This window comes from Pocillopora verrucosa, chromosome 3 (genome assembly GCF_036669915.1).
Source record: "Pocillopora verrucosa isolate sample1 chromosome 3, ASM3666991v2, whole genome shotgun sequence".
NCBI classification, from domain to species: domain Eukaryota; kingdom Metazoa; phylum Cnidaria; class Anthozoa; order Scleractinia; family Pocilloporidae; genus Pocillopora; species Pocillopora verrucosa.
Genome location: NC_089314.1, coordinates 14237629 through 14255128, shown reverse-complemented (window position 1 = coordinate 14255128; position 17500 = coordinate 14237629). Strand labels below are relative to the sequence as shown.

General features: G+C 38.9%; 3 protein-coding genes across 3 annotated transcripts in view; all 3 read right to left on the bottom strand.

Moving 5' to 3' along the window:
- Positions 1-2683: 2683 nt before the first annotated feature.
- Positions 2684-4483, bottom strand: LOC131781941 (piggyBac transposable element-derived protein 4-like). The gene has a single exon (XM_059098652.2). It carries the CDS (start codon positions 4481-4483, stop codon positions 2684-2686), a length of 1800 nt encoding a protein of 599 aa, XP_058954635.2.
- A 1681-nt stretch (positions 4484-6164) lies between these two features.
- LOC136279581 (uncharacterized) lies at positions 6165-7379 on the bottom strand. Its single transcript, XM_066163523.1, has one exon. The coding sequence runs from the start codon at positions 7377-7379 to the stop codon at positions 6165-6167; it is 1215 nt and encodes a 404-aa protein (XP_066019620.1).
- A 2315-nt stretch (positions 7380-9694) lies between these two features.
- LOC136279580 (piggyBac transposable element-derived protein 3-like) overlaps positions 9695-17500 on the bottom strand; it is a 14660-nt gene continuing 6854 nt past the window's right edge. The window contains exons 3-5 of the mRNA XM_066163522.1: positions 14081-14407; positions 13541-13741; positions 9695-11902 (exon numbers count right to left, since the gene is read on the bottom strand). Coding sequence (XP_066019619.1) covers positions 10163-11902; positions 13541-13741; positions 14081-14407 — 2268 coding nt within the window. The 3' untranslated portion in view covers positions 9695-10162. The remainder of the gene's footprint in view (positions 11903-13540; positions 13742-14080; positions 14408-17500) is intronic.

Sequence of the window (17500 nt, the reverse complement as noted above, 5' to 3'; positions counted from 1 at the left end):
GAGCTCCCATGAGGGAAAATGATCTCGGAACCCCATTCTTTTTTCCATTTGTACTTGCCTGCTTTTGTTGAATGAGTTTCTTGAAGAAATATTAAGTCTGCTTTTTGTTTTCTACACCAGGTGAAAATCGCTCTGCGTTTTTGAAAATTGCTGAGGCCTCTCACATTAAGAGACACCAGTTTCAGGCTATTGGACTTGATCTTAGAATTTGTCATTTGTCAGCCATTATTAGAATCATTTATCATGAGAGAACTTATCAATAATTTATTATAATAATTGGCATGTTTGAGCAGTTGATATGTTTGTAAGCGGCAAGAAATGTGGAATTTTATAATCACAGAAATAGTAAACACAACACAAACACAAAAAATTGCACATACATTGGTTACACACAATAACGAAAGAGCACTTACCATTGTGGTTTCAAGACACGCTTTTGCCGAGATCTCCTTTAGACGTAAAAATCAGTTTACATGATATGCGTATATTTACAAGATTTATGCAACTAAGGAAGAGACTAAATTGTTCATCATTGCAAAAATCAGTCAGTTCAGTTAAAAAATATCCAAATGTTCGGCTATTCGTCAGTCGGCAGTTTAAAGGTTGACAAATTTGTAGTGGAAACTTTCTTGTATAATATCTGTGCCGGAACTGACCATGGAATGAAGGCGAATTAAACATCTTCTTTTTCTTTGATTTCTTTTAAATAATCTTTTCGCAACTTAGCTCTGTCGTTGTGTACCGACTTCGATACTTCATCTGATATATATATTTGGGACTTGAAGAAAGCTTTCTCTTTAAGAGCTTTAGCGGTGGCTTTTAGAATCTTCACTTTATCCGTGTACCTAAGAAGGTAAACATGAATTGGTCGTGGCTTTGGAGTCGCCATGGCCTGTTCTTTAACATTCGTGCAGTGTGCCCTCATCACCTCAATGCCCTTGATTCCCACATGGTTCCCAAAGAAGTCGTGGGCCAGAAAAAGCTATAGAGAGTCTTGTTCCTTCTCTGCGTCTTCTCGCAAACCCCATATGACGATATTATTCCTTTTGGAACGGTTTTCGAGGTCATCTATTTTTTTCGCAAGTTTGGCCAACTCCATGCGGGACGCTTTCTCTGCAATGTCGCTTTTGACTTCAGTGACTTGTTCTTCTAAATAACCGTAGCTCTGCTTCAAATTTTTAACATCATCGGCGGTCTTCTTCTGGCTTACTTTGAGATTCTCTAGTTTCTGAAGAATGGAGTTCAACTTTACTTCTTGATCGGCTTTCGCCTTTAACAAGTCGTCCATCATGGTGTCCATCTTGGTCAGAACAGCGTCGAATTTGCCTTCGGTTGCTGTCATTTCGCTCTCTTTTTTTGATTCAGACCTAGTTTTAATACTCATTCGCCTCTTCAAAGTGAAAAGCACAAAAAGAAACGCGTTATCACGTTTTAAAAGCGCATTTAAAACCAATTTGTAGGAGAGAGCTCAGGCAAGTCCGTTTACCTCGAAGTCATCCCCAGACCCCCAATGTTTTGCACTTGCTCTCTGCAAGGATCCCAGTATCAAGGTCCTCTCAACAATTTTTGTTTCCAGTCCTAAAAATTGGACATTGTTGGTCACCTGTCCTATGTACGATGTAATATGTGACTAAGTAAATTTGATGAAATTAATTTTGCTGTTAGCAAATGAGTTGTATTGGAAGTTCATCACGAGGTTTTCAACTGAAGCTTTTTTGGCTCAGAATGCATAGTGTCTGCTTGCATCTGTAACCTCCAAGGAATGCTTTTGGTCACAGAGCCTCTTCTAATCTCTTTCAGTGAGTGGGAGAGGTGGGGGTCGTTCAGACTTTCCTTGAAATGACCTTTGAGCAATGAGTTGAGAAGCCACCTTGGTCCAATAATCAATGAACTCTTTGGTTGATTGAGGACTGGCTTTCCTCGTTATGATGAAAGAATCCAAAAGGCAAACCTCCAGGCCATAACCCAGTAGCTTCTTCCAAGCCTTCCTTGACTTTCTGATGACAGAAAAGTTATGGATCAGTTGAGCAACACTTTCGGCACTCTAGTAACTTTGACATGGAAGGACGCTTGAGAGCAAGTTAACCCTTTCACCACCAGTCGTTTTTTGCAGAAAACAGCCCTGAACACCAGATGTTTTTGGTACTGTTTGCCGAGATTACGTACATTACTTTAATTGCAATTTTCATGGAGAAGGAAGCATTTTTGCAAAAAAGAACCCCATATGATTTTTTTGTTATAAAATTCTCTTTCAGGTAATTCTATTTACATTTTTAAAGGATGAAAACTGACTGAACATGAACCTCTCAAAGTTGAGATAACCTACGATTTTGAAAAAAAAAACATATGGTCCTTCTTGAAATGTGTACAAACCCACCAAAATTTGTCCAACAATATTCTAAAATGAAAAAATGCTTTTCATAGGACAACCTTAGATGAAAAAAGCAATTTATCTTACAACAAAAGTCATATTTTTACACTAAAACTCACCCGACTTCATTTGCAAAAAAGTCATGTTGTCATTGCGCAACATCTTTTGAGTAAAAAAACTTTAAATTTACCCATTGATTTGTGAGTTTTTACTAGCACTTAGAAATAGTTTTTGTCTCTGTAACAAATGAATTCTGAAATAAAACCTGTTCTTCTATTGAGTTACTGATGTAGTGCCTCTCATTTATTGTCCCTAGCTAGCAAAGTTTTCTTTAGTATGGTAGTCATAGAAGCAATTTGATCCTCCTTCTCCAATGCACAGGTAAACATTGCACTGGCTGCACTTGAAAGTTGTCTTGTGTCTTGGAGAAGGGTTGTCAGGATTTGCTTTCTTTGAAGAGAAGTGCTTTCTTTCACAGACCACACAACGATGATTCTTGCCCTCCCCTTTGAAGGGAAAATGGATTCCAACATTACTGAGATGTTCAGGCACTAGTGTGTCTGCACTCCTCTTTCTTTTGTTAGAGGCAGTTGATTTGTGTTGCTGTGGGAAGTTGCCAACCAACTGCACACAAAGGTCTTCCTTGAAAGACAATAGATCCCTTTTCCTTCTTCCTCTTGGAGTTTGTGGGCGCTTGAACCCCTCAAGAATGTAAGCATTGTAAATGCTTAGAAGGACCATCTTCAGGAAAATGCGAAGGTACCACCTCTTCTGTTTCTTTGACTTATTGACTGCTGTCATTTGGTCTGAGAGATCGACTCCTCCCATAAAGTTATTGTAGGACTTGACAATTCCTGGCCTGTAAATCTTCTTGGTAACCCAGCGTCCTCGTTGCTTGACCCTTCTACACACCACGTCACTTTCATTTCTGACTTCTTCTGATTCAGCCCCAGAGTTGTCATCTTCGACCCAATCTGGTACCACTGGTGGGGAATGTATTGTAGTTAGAAAATAGACATCTTTTTTGTCTTTCCACCTCAAAGCTGTCATTCCTTGTTCCTTTGCAGTAAGCCATGCCACTTCTCCTCGTTTCCTGAGAACAGCTCTTTTCAATTGTTCATGCGGGTAGCCCTTGCGAGGTCTTGCTGTCCCAGCAGCAAGAATTCCCCTTGTCCTCAACAAAAGGAAAAGAATTGGGCTGGTGTAAAAATTGTCAACATAAAGGTGATGGTTTGTATTGTGCAAATCTGCAACCAAATCCATGACAATCTTACCGGTCTTTCCGATGTTACCAGCCTCTCTGTCGTCCTTCCCAGCATAGATAGAGAAATTCTTGCAATAGCCAGTCTTGGAATCACAGAGTTGAAAGAATTTCACTCCAAATTTGATTGGCTTATCTGGCATTCTCACCTTTATGGCTAACCTCCCTTTGAAAGGAACCATAGCTTCATCAATGGAGATTTCACGGGAGCAGTTAAAAATTTCCTTGAATTTCTGAACAATATCATGATAAATACCTCTCACTTTATATAAGGGGTCTTGCTTTTCTTCTTCTGTTTGTTCGTGGTCTGGGTCGCAGAAGAATATGTACGATTTTAACTGGAAGAAACGTTTTCGAGATCGCAAAATGTTTTTCACTCCTGGAATGTGAAATAGCCTTGCTTCTGCAGATGACAGGAAGTAGCGTTCGTCGCGTGGGACAACAATAATGTCATTCGAAATGATCAACATTGCAATAAATGCCTTTAACTCTTCAGATGTGACAGGTTGCCAATTTGGTACTTCTTTCTTCTGAGCATTCTTGTTTGTAAATTCCACAATTTTACCGATGATTTCCTCGGTGAAAAACAACGAGAAAAAGTCAAAAGCCTTACCAGTATCAGGTAAGTTTATTGTCGGACCAGGTGTTAACGTGAACGGTTGCATGTCTACATCGAAGCGCTGGTTCTCCCACTTCATGTTTTCGGGCAAATCGAAATTAAAACCAGCGAAATCCTCTTCCTCTTCATCGCTATCGAACAGCTCTTCAAGGACATCGTCATCTTGGAAAGAATATTCGCTTGAAGATGATAAATCTGATCCAGAATTGTCGCTCTCGTCACCCGAAGACATTTAAAAATGGCGAAGTTCGAATTTTTATCTCGTTGAACTTTCAAAACAAAATATCTCGAAAACTTTGTATGAAACCGCGTGGTGATAAAAACACGATTGCATTACTCAAACCCTCCCTAGGAAAATGGCAATATCTGGGCCCCCCAATTGCTAAAAAAAGCCTGGTTACAGAGCGGTAATGTATGTAAATTTATTTGGCCGCTAAAGGGGCCACGAGTGTTGCAGTACCTTTTTGTCAGTGGCCTCTAAAGAGGCCACCGGTGGTGAAAGGGTTAATGTCCCACACAAGTTTCTCACCAAAAGCACATCCGGCTTCCTGGGTGGATGAATGATTGACGGAAGATACACTGAACGTCTGTCAAACTAGCTCATTACATATGTTTTTATTTTGAGAAATATGGAAGCCCTCAAGTAAATTTTCACTCTAAGATATGTAATTTTATGCTAACATTTTGTCCCCAGACCTTTCATAAAGGGTTGAAATTTTGATTGCCATCTATTTAATCAGTGATGTATGCTTAGGGTTACAAGAATTGGTGCAATATAAAAATAATGATATTTTAATTTAGAATAAAAAAGGAAGATTTGCTATCTTACTGGAAGTGGTTTCACAACCCTGGTCATGGCTTGTGGTCAGTGCCCAGGTCTGGTGCCAATCCATGTGTGTGGCCTCAAAGCCCTGTTGTGTGAAGTCAATGAATTATTATTATTATTATTGAATCTTTATTAAGTCATAAGATAAATAATCACATATCCTATGTTACAACATTAAAAGAAGGCATATATATAAATTACAGAGAAAATCAAGATAAAAATTATAAGACTAGATTATGTTTAAAAATTAAGCGATTAACAAACGTGTTTTTGAACCTATCAGTGTTTATTTTAGGATGGTGACTTGTCTCTTTCCTCAGATTGTACTTGGTTAATTTCTTTTTTGGCATTATAGCTCTTAAAGGGTGTATTGTATTATTAAAAACATTCTTGAAGATACGCGTGTCCTGTTGAACTAACAATTCATAAACATTAATGTGATCGGATGTATACTTGCGCTTATAACATCGATCTAAGAAACATTGGATTGTTGTTAATTCGGAATTTACAGCGCCAAATACGGACAGCCCGTATAATATATTTGGTAGAACCAGATTTAGAAACAGATGGTCTATTTCGGCCTGATTGTACCCTTCTTTCCTTAAAGATCTTAAAATGAACAGGCACTTGTTTGCTTTAATTAGTTTTTCCCGAATATGTGTTATGAACCTACTGTCTTCCTGAAATGTTACCCCTAAAATAGTAAGCTCTTTTGTCTGTGGTATTCCAGACACCATCGGAAACTCTATTGTACAACCTTTCTTGCGGAAAATGATTTCCTTGCACTTAGATGGATTGCTACACATACCATTACTTCTAGACCACTGGGAAAACTGATTAATCAGTGCGATAGAATTGTCATTATCACCTATCACAGGCGAGATAATGGTTGTATCATCTGCATATTTTACCAGCACGCTCTTATTGTCCAAGTGTATCTCTAAATCACTGAGAAAGACATTGAACAAGTGCGGCCCGCTGACACTTCCTTGGGTGGTACCTTTGTTGACACTTTTCCATTTTCCAATAAACCCATTTCTAATGACTCTCTGCTGCCTGTCTTCCAAAAAGCTTAGATACCAGTTAACTATAAAGGATTTAGGGGGAGTTGCTTCAATTTGTGTGAGAGGAGATCGTGTTTCACACTATCAAAAGCCTTGCTGAAATCCATAGCGAATAGGCGTACCGCTTTGCACTCTGGGATATCAAGATATTGATTGACAGTATGTTGGATAGTCAGTAGAGCATTGGTACAGCTCCCTCCCTCTATGTATGCAAACTGTGAGATCCCAGAATGTTCATCGAAGGTCTCCCTTGCGTGTGTTCCTAAGACAGCTTTCTCAAAGCACCTTGCGATGACAGGTGTCACATTTATTCCGCGGAAGTCTGATATTCCCTTAGGTATATCAACCTTCGGCAAGGGGTACAGGTCTGACTTTTTCCAAGAGACAGGCCAGGCGTGTGTTCTAAGAGACAGATTCCAAATCCAGGTGATCACTGGAACGAATAGCTCGGCGTGGTCTTTCCATATAGTATACGGGATGCCATCTGGTCCGGTTGCTGTTTTCTTTATACGCATAAGAGAATTCAGGACTTGTCGCTCTGAGATTTCTGGGACTTCCTGATCTTCACTAATCTCCAGAGGTGTTGGCTTTCTGTAGGCGTGGTCAGTACATAGGTCACCAAAGTAGTCATTTAACGCGTTGAGTTCGTAGTGGCCAAGAGATAGAGAAATCACCGGCTTGCGGCGCTGAGATGTTTTATCCACTTTTTTCCACCAATCCCGAGTTCCAATAGAGGCGATAAAGTCCCTTCTGTTTCTGAAAATGACTTCAGAGATCCTTTTATTCATAACTTTAAGACGGTCTAGATTACTGAGTGATATGCGTGATTTGGCTCGTATCATCGATCGAACGAGCGGAGTCATCCAGCCCGGATCTCTTGAAGACATGCGCACTGTTTTCAGAGGCATGCAGCTATCCAGGTGCCCTAGGATGGTATTTTCGAGCCTACCAACCACTTCATCGACATCAGTTTCCTGTATCATATCATCCCAGTTTTCCTTCGCCAACGCGATATACAGATCACGCTTTCTATGAGCCCTTTGGTCACGCACGTATACTTTACGGCGGATAGGTGGAAGCTTTATACCGGGTGGTAAAATAACTCCCATGTGATCCGTCTTGGAGAGCATGTGAAAGGGATAGCACTTTGAAAAGAGATCCGTGCGGTTCGTGAAACAGTTGTCCAAACAAGAATTCCCTCTGGTGGGGAAATTAACCAGAGCATTCCAACCAGACATTTCTTCGAAGCGTTTGATATCCAGTTTGTTGACATCGCCACCGCACAACACAACTGTTTGTGGATGTTTGGATGATGGATGAATGAAAGGAATGTTCTAAATAGCATAGTGGCATGGTCTACTAACAGGTGACCATAATCACCCATAGCAAGACTGCTACCAAACAATTCTTTCAGCATGAATCCCCACTCTTTGCACTAGAAAAACAAAATCGAGTATTAATAAGAATGTGCATCATTCTATACATCAACCGTGCACATATAACAACATCTTTATTTGGTTAGTTCAACAAGACTTGACAACCTTGTTACTCAGGTAATTACAAGTTACAGTATGTGACACATTTTTAAGTTTTGACAACTTTTATGATATTATGTGCATACAGAACTAGAGCTACAGGAATAATGTTAAGAATAGGCAAACTGTACATCAAACAAGTCAATTTCCTCTTGCTCATCCTTTCCGAACACTTTGTCTCTTACCACCAGAGCAATTTCTTTCCACTCAGGAAACCTTAATGAAAAAAATTAACTTTACTCATCTGATATCAACTATTGCATATCCATTTGTTCTGGCCCTAGTTTGAGCCAGTAGATGAAATGTACACAAAGAAACAAAATATTTTCTTCATTTATAAAGGACCTTAATCATTTTGTACTTGGGATTACTTTTTATCTACTGGCTTATTCTTCCATCTGCAAGGATACAAATTGTCTAGTATAAACACAAAATCATAATTAGCTTCACCCTTAAGTGATTTGCAAAATTGTGAATAAAATATTGCAAAACAAACAAAGAACACATGTTAGATTTGAGATTTAAGTGAAAACTTTGTTTTTCCAGAGTTGACATTGGATTGGCTTACATCAGAATTGTGATTGGTTAACTTTGTAAATGTAAATGTTCAAGGTTATTTAGTCACTGACATGCACTTTAATAATTCTAATACCCTTTTCAATAAATCTGTCTGTCTGTTTGCAACATAGAAAGCAAGATCCTTATCTTTCTTTGACAAAGTCTTCTTACGACACTTGCACAATTTTTGGAAATTCTCGGACATTTTATCCTGCTCTTTTTTCCAAGCCTTTATACGGAGCTCCATATCCACTTTAACATCTATCTAGAAAAAAACTTAATGATCAAACTTTTCTTAAGTTGCTTTTGGGCACAGTTATGAAAAAGTACTATGTAATATTCAGTGCTGGCAGTCCGCCTCTCATGGTTGAGTTTTAATTTCCACTGAAATCTTCCACCTTTTAATGATATCCATTATAATATTACTACAGCAATGATAGACCAACCCTTCCATGGGATTGTGAAAAATCTCCCAGTGATTTCAAGAAAGAGACCTCAGATGTCCCTGGTAGTCTCATCTGAAGAAAATCCCACTGTCTGAATAGGTTCTGCTCAATAAAATAAGTGCAGTCTTATGGACTGCTAGGGTCCATTATCCAGCTGAAAGAACATTTTCAAGAGACATTGGGTTTTATTCTAAGGCTACAAGAATTGCTGAAGTCAAAACATCCTGGGAACATGAAACATAGGAGGCACATGTCAAGTTGAAATAAAGTGCTAACAGGAAAGAAAATTGAAAATATGATTGTCCAAAATATTACTCTTTTACTCACAAGAAAATGAAAATTAAGTTTATTTGGGAACCAATGTCATCCAAAAAGCTACTACACAATGCATTTCCCATTAATTTTGGTCAGCAATACCTTCCAATAAATAGCTACGCTCTTTGAACTCTGTCTACTCTAACATCAAAAATTACTTTAAAAGGGTTCATGCAAAGACCAACACAGTTAACAAATACACATACACCCTATGTAACTTCTTTTCTTCCTCTGCCTCCATGCAAAAAGTACTATATCTTGAGTTTAATCACAGTGTGTGGAACACGTACATTAACTAAATTCACTTTTTGGGCTTTAGATTTCACATGTAGTGCCACGTGACTTTTGATGTAAATGTCGATGTTGAGCTCGCAGCACATGTCTCTAAACTTCAGCTTTGGAAATTTTAATTAAATAACTTCCCACTTTAAAGAACTGTTCTTTGCTCAAAGTTGGTGTCCTTCTTATATCATTTTGTCATCGTTTATCAAGTAAGTTGTCATTTCGCTGCTGTTGAAACAGATGCGAAGAATGTTACAGGAAGAATTGCGGCATGGAATAATCGAACTAGTTCTGCGTTCAGTGATGTATCTGATCAGGTATTCTCGGGTTGTGGTGTGCGTAGATTGTTAAATAAAATCACTTCTGTCTGAAAATTAGTGCTCACGAATCGCTGTAGAACATGAGAAAGCCTTAACCCTTTTCTTTCTGAGTTTTTCTGAAGGTTTTGTTTACGTTTTGACATTGCTATAGAAAAGCTCTTTGTTTCTTGCAAGCTTTCAAGAAAACCTCTAAGACCTATACATTTTCTTAAAGCTTGAAAAATTTGCTACCTTTTGACCATGAGGGAATTAATATTTAATGCATTAGTTAATCATTAAAAAATTCAGAACCTATTAATATATCACTAGAATTATGAAAAACTAACTGGTTGTCTTACAATTTCAGGATTATTCAATAGGCTACTAACATATTTTACAATTTTACAATCTACAGCATATTAACAAGCTTTGGAACCAATAAAATTAGCAAGAACTGATTCCTGTGTCTCATTTTGTCCCAGAAAGTAGGCTTATAAGATATGCAAATTTTCACTGACTCGAGGACTGTTACTAAGTGAACTAGAAATTGTCATTTGCAGATAAACTCAATCAAAATGTTCCAGTTTTATTTTGTGTGATAATTCCTGAAGCATGGGGCCACACAAAGTCCCACATTACAATCCAGGCACATAAATGAGCATCGCTTGACCCGCCCAGCAGCTTTGCACACTGCACACTCTCGCTCCTTCGGCCGTCCTTTTTCATTATAGGGTACATGTTGTGGGAAGTGCCTCTCAGTAAATCTGGACTCAAGGGGATTAATTCTAGGCCTTCCTTGATCCTTTCTTCCATGATAATTTTCTACAAGTTTGTGTATAAGATCAATATGAAACTCCAGGTGAGTGCGGGGATCATGATTTGTTGATTCCGATTCACAAATAAAAGCATTTACAATACTTCTCTCCAGCAAAAAGAAAAAAATCCTTGGAGGCCATTTCTTTGTTTGAATGCCAACAGTAAAATAAGAACACATTTGATCATTTCTATCAACTGCTCCCATGTATTTGTTGTACATTTGTACAACTTCTGGGCAGGGAACATCTTCAAGAGTACCATCCTTTTTCCTACGCTTCGCAAACACTTGATCATCGGGTTTTGGGGCAGGGTTGATTGTACTCAAAAAATGTATAGGTTTCTTGTCCTGCCAAGTAAGAGCCACAAGACGTCCCTTCACTCGACACAAGTGCTGCCCTCGTGCTAGCTTGTCTTCTTTCTTTGGTATTATTTCTTGAGGTAATCCCTTGGAATGTGCCCTCACAGTTCCACAAGCAAAGGTTTGTCTTTCTAATAAATCTTCCATGAGAGGGATACTTGTAAAAAAATTGTCAAAGAAAATCCAATAGTTTTTGTCATACAGTTCTTCACACAAGCTTGTTACAACTTTATATCCAAGCCCCTTTCCTTGTATGTCGTCCTTTCCCTCATAAATATTGAAGTCACACATGTATCCAGACACAGAGTCAGCTCGGACCCAAGCTTTTATCCCCCTTTTGATGGGTTTGAGGGGCATGTATTGTTTTAGAGATGTTCTACCTTTGTAAGCAATCATGGCTTCATCAACTGCCTGAATGCAGTGAGGACTGTACTGTTGTTTGAAACGTGTTTTCAAGGAAAGTAAGAGAGGCCTCACCTTGTACAGCTTGTCAAATCCTGGTTGTCCTCGAGCTGGCATTTTAGAATTGTCACTGAAGTGAAGATACCTCAGAATTACAAAAAATCTGTCTCTTGTCATAACAGATGCAAATGATGGGACTCCTAAAACCCACTCTTTTGACCAGTAATGTGAAACTTGGGGCAACTGTTTGATTCCCATGCCAACGAGCAAACCAAGCCAGGCTTTGAATTCAGCCACAGTCAAAGGGTTAGTCCAAAGCGGGTTTCTTTTCTTTGCTTCAACTTGGCTTTGCTCAGCAAATCTGTTTGTTTCACGAACAATGTATTCAAGCAATTCCATGTCAAAAAAAAGCTGAAAGAATTCCGCGGCTGATGCATCCTCTGGCAGTTCTGTTTTTGCGCCTGTCGCTTGAACACATGCTGGTGGGGCATTTATTTCTCCAACAGGTTCTCTCCACTCAAATGTACGATTTGGAAAGCCCTCAAAGTCTTCATCGTTGCTGTCTTCCGCAAACAAATTTGAAGAAGAGTCAGTGTCATTTCCATCGCTCTCTGATGAATTCACATGTTGACGAACACTTGAAGTTTCAGTTCTTTCTCTTCCCCTTCTCCTTCTTTTTCTTCGAGGTTCCTCAAGTTCGTCTTCGCTCGAAGAATACACGGGATTTGTTGACGATCCTAACTCGCCAGCCTGCTCAATTTCTTCTTCTTACAATTCTAGGTCGGAGTTTACGCCGTCGAACGGTATTCCAAGCGAAATAACTCCATATCTTTCAGGCGCTCTCCTTTCCCTTTGGTTTCGTGTCGCCATGTTTAAAGTTTAACGATATTTCGGCCGAAAAAAATTCATAAAAACTGCAGCTTTTTACCTATTTCCACGTGCTTCGAATCAAATGAAAGCTTTTCTTGCCGAGAACGCGATGCGCACGTTTACATTTAGGGGGGGAAGACCGCTGAGTTGAAAAACAGCCAGAACTGGCATTACGTCATTTGCCCCGATTAGATCGGGGCTTAGAAGGAAAAGGGTTAATTCCCACATGAAATTACGTATCTGGGTGTGGATTTCCTTAGCTGATAAATATACCGATTTTTTTTAACCTACAAGAACGGGGGATTGTTAATGGAAATCACCTCCGCAGTCGAAAAATGGTTCTGCCAATGGATCCAAATTTCGAAAAGGTGACGCCACTGCTTTCGACGAATCGATAATTCATAATATGCTAATACCCAATCCATTTTTCCTGAAGACTGTTAACAATTTCAATGCATCGCTGCTGTTTGGATTGTAAGACTATTAATAATTTGATTTGCTCTCCTGAACTCATCACTGGCTCTACACTCAGATTTAAAGGAGGCTTGCACTACTGCGTATTCCTCTATCAATTTACCAGTTTTGACGATCAAGTGTTGGAAGGGATTTTGCCACTGATCGTTCAAGGCAAACTTTCCTGCACCTCTCTTTGTCTGCTTCTCGTTCCCAAGATGCCTTTTGTTTATAATTGAGTTGCGACATCTAGGCATGGTATACATATTTATCCCAAAGACAAAACAACGATTTAAAGAATGACTGAATTAAATTACCCTTTCTTTACTAGCTACAGCAGATATGGGATCAGGATCCTCTTTTGTTGGCCCATTTTCACCAACAAAATTTAGACTACAAACGTTGCTGTCCTTCGTGCATACAAACTAGTCACCTCGATGACATGACCTTATCCACCTTTGCATTCTCTCCTTTTGTGTAACTGTCCCTGGAAAATGGAAAAACTTGACCGGGTTGCCGTTAGTGTTTCTTACTGCATTAGCGTTTCTTACTTCTTTCTGTACATGGTTTTCTCACTCTTTTCTATCTCTTGTACTTTAATCACTATAACTTTGCAATCATTGTAACCATTGTAATTTATTAATCATTGTAACTTAATTGTGTGTGGCAAATAAACTGAATGAAAAAAAAAAAGTTAAGTTGATCTTATAGTTCTGGAATCCACCTTTATGTAATACCTTAAGTCATGTATAACTGGCATGGACAGCTTTAATTCACCATGCCGCCATTATCTTTATTTTCTTTACATCAACATGCCAAGTGATTAAAAATCCTGAGAAACTACAGTGCACAAGAAGGAAACTACTATTTTCTTACACTGTATTTTGTCTTCAACACAACTTTTTTTTTTTGCATTATTGCATGGTTTCTGTCAGTGTGTACTCTTTGAATTCATTGTTTGAAATGTAAATAACTGTAACATACAAAAAGTTGAAGAAACCATGATGCTTCAGGTTGGACTTCTTTCATTACAGATTAGATTGCTGTAATCATCTTCAAAATCACATAAGATTCATCTGATTTATGATCATCCACTTCGTCTAAAGGAAGCCCAAGTTTTTCAGCCGCAAGAGTAACCTCATCATCTACACGCAGTTGCTCTGCGAGCTCTTCAACCACTGCTTGAGTACCCTGTGTGTAGGTACTAGGTTCTGCTGACTTTGGTTGTGTGGAAGAACCAGTGGCAGTGGAAACAGATGGAAGTTCCTTGCAATTTTTAGCAGCCAACCAGGAACCACACTATCTTTGATTACTTGCTGGCCTTTCTCTGAAGTAACGGATGGGCCATTTAAACTGATATGCATCAGGGAATTTAGCATGTCCCCCTTCAAAAGACTTCTGAGGCGATTCTTGATTAACTTCACTTTCGATGCCCCCCTTTCGGGCCGAGCATTTGTTACTGGAATGAAAAGAAGGGCTTCTACAACAGAGATCATCAGAGGGAAGTGTCCCTGGTAAGAAAACCTCTGCTGCATGACCCATTCCGTGCAAGAAAGTTTACCATCTCTGACAGTTTGAGGCAGCTTCCATGTGAGAAGGTCATACTTGACTAACTTCATCTCCTGGGAAGAAGTGCGAAGCCAGAACATCGATATGCTCTTTGCCATAATCCATGAAATCATCACTCTCTTGATCTGGTATGGCTGTTTTGTCAAATACTTGCATTGCTGTGAGAACTGGAGTCACATCTTTGAGTCTTTTTGTGACATTCCTAACAAGCCCATTGACATAGTTCTTAAAGAGATTCTCGAGATACTTGGTGTCTTTGCTTGAGAATTTGATTTCATTGACAGCCAAGGTTCCTCCTTCAGCTAAATTGTCTTGCAGCTTCTTTATTGGAGATTTGCTCTCAACAAGTGCGGGAAGTTTCTCCTTGCAAACAGTGATTGAAACACTCTGCTAAGGTCACTTAGTACAGGAAGAAGTTCACAAAGAATATAAATGATGCCTATTTTCTTTACTTTCATAAGCTTCTTCAGGAGACCATAGCAAGATGGGTCTGCCTTCAACTGACGCAGTGTCTGGAGGATGGATGGTAGGTCTGAACATACTGCTGCTATATGGCATTGTCAAAAGATAGCCACCATGTTTTGCAGGCCTTCTTTATCTGCTTGCCAATTCTCTTGTTTGCCTTTGCCCCAAGTGTAAGTTCAGTACACTGTATGGAAAGCTTCTTGTAGCACCACAAGCTTAGAACTCTCCTTTTGGTCAACTTGCTTTTGGAAGTGAGACACTTGATTTAACAGTTCATTCATCACTGTTGTCTGATGGTTTGCACAGCTCATATGTTCCTTGACTGTACTCCACTTGAATCTTGTGGATGGATCACTTGAGAATGTTTGACTTCTGTTCTGAGCAGACTTGCTTTTATGTTTACGGCAGAGTAGGCAATACATCCCTTTTTTTCTCAACATAAACAAGCCACCAGATACCAGTTTGGGGACAAAAGCATGCCTCCCTCCTGAACCAACCACTCGTGCTGAAAACAATCTTTCTTTTTGGTCATCTTGACATGATCCATCTCTTCTTTTGAGATTCTGTTGCAGCCCGTGTTTCAGCATTTATGAAAGTGATGCATTCTATCGATTTGTGTTGATGAAAATAAATTTTCAACGATTGCCTTTGTCTCCTCTTCTGTTAGTTGTAGAGCACTCAGTGACAATTACAATGCTGTGCTACCCTCACTGAGAAGAGCTGGGCCATCTGAAGCTGAACTGTTTGATTGATGAGTAGAGCTACATTCTAATTCCTGACTAGTGGATGCGGAGCTGTGATTTAACTGGATACTGGGCGTGGTTACATCAGTGCTTCCAACTTCCATCTCTGAGCAACAAAATTAATTAGACTTGCTTAAAAGCCATGCTCCCAATTTGTCAATCTCAACTACAGTGCAGTTTGCCAAATTTGACTTCTTTCACAAAATTCACAGTTATTAAAATGTCTTTTAAATAATGTAAAACCCGGTGAAAATAAAAAGTCAGAGCCCACAAAAAATGAGATGAACATCTTACTAATTTAAATTAACAGAGGCTCCATCGTGTCTGGCGGATAAATTTGGTGATCTTCGTGTTTGTATAAACACGCATTTGGCTGCAAGTTCTTGTTTTGCAAATAAAGCTCAACTTATTCTAAAATTATCCTTCTTTGTTTCAATATTAGTATCAGTCTTAGTATTTCTTTTTGATTGTTTAAGCGATACGTCAGCACAAAAAACGTTTTAATCAGGGTTTACAAAATTTTCACACTGTCATAATAAACAACAGTGTTTCTAAAGTGACACAAACAAAAGGATAATTCAAATGAAAGAATAAGAGTGTCATGAAAATACTGAAACAATATGTGACCAAGCTAAAATGAATTTGGCCAGTCATCGTGTCCAGAGACACTCCGGAAATTATTTCGAGTCCTGTCACAAGATAACCAGTGAACCAGAACGACTTCTCTTTTTGCCGCATCGGTTTATGGAATCCATGGTCTGTCCACTGACTGATATTGTTTTCCCACACAATGTAAAACATGCAAAGGATGAGTTTTTATCAATGCTTATCTTATTGCCCACCATCTTGCACATTCTCTTCATCTTCCCTCATCTTCTTCTTTTTAATGAAATTGAAATCAAGCAAAGTCCTATTTCGTTTTGCTCCACTGCCTTCACTCGCCATAATTTCATTGAAACCTCGAGCATTGAGGAACGCAATTTCTAATTGCACTGACTGATGCTTTTGTAAGTGTGGCCAATCGCGTCAACATCTGTGGCACACACATTTTATTGTACTTTATAGGCAAAATAACTGTTTTATTGCCTCGCTTCCGATTTGGCTTCCAACGAATTATTAACTGAACAGTTTTATTTCCGCAATACCATGCTTAGAAGAAACCTAGCTGTCAGAGTAGCCAGCGCAGTATTCAGAATAGCCAGTGAAATGTGCCGGTTTCCAGCTTATTTTGACAACCCTGATGATGATAATAACAATAATAATAAGGTGCTACTCAACCCTATTTCTATTTTCATGCTTTTTAAAAACCCTGGTTGTTTAAAGGCTAGAAAATGTAGAGGAATCAACACGAGTACAATTAACCTTGCCCATCAGTGTGATTAAAACAGGGAAGGTCAAAAGGGTCCAAGTAAAAAATAATAAAAAGAATTTTCATACTGAATAATTCTTGATGAAACAACTGGAAGGAAACAACTTTTTTGGTAGACCTGTTTATGATAAAAATGATTATCAAGTAAATGTAACCACACATAATTATGTCAAATGATTACTGCGTAAATAATCGAGTGATGCATAAAATTTGTGCCAAACACATGCACGACATGAAAGCAAATCTTCCACCAAAAAGAACTGAATAAAGCAAATTATGAACATATATTACATTATTCATGCTCATCAGTTATGTTCTTCTACTTACTCAAGAAGCTGGTGGAACTACTACCGCCCTTCGCTTCTGCCTGTATGGCATCAACAGACTTTGGCTCCATTATCACCCTTTTAAAGATGCTTCTCAATCTCCTGAAGAGCTTCAAAGTTTGATTTGTTGCTGCCCTCTTGCTGCTGCTGCAGCTTTTCATTTTCGCTCACCAGAACATGGTTGCTGTGGATCAAATTCCTCCAGCAGTATGATGCCTTCTTCCGACATATTACTATTACTAATTGCTGCTGGAAGCGCATTATGATCTCGATTTTGTCCGCTATTGTGTAGATTTCAGTACGTCAAGTTTTTCAAAATGTGGAATCTTTATGCAAGTTTTGGGTTGTGAGTGACGGCTTTTTAGTCAGATCTCAATGCTCCTGGATCATTACAAGTGATCACATTTCTCGTACATTTACACTTTTTAACTTTGTGATAATAGACTCTCATTGCCACAGTCCCAAACTGAAAAACTGTTCATATGTAGTCTAGTCAGTTGTTACCACAATTTTCTTGTGCCACAATTGTCTCAGTTCAAAGTAGGTTTCAGCC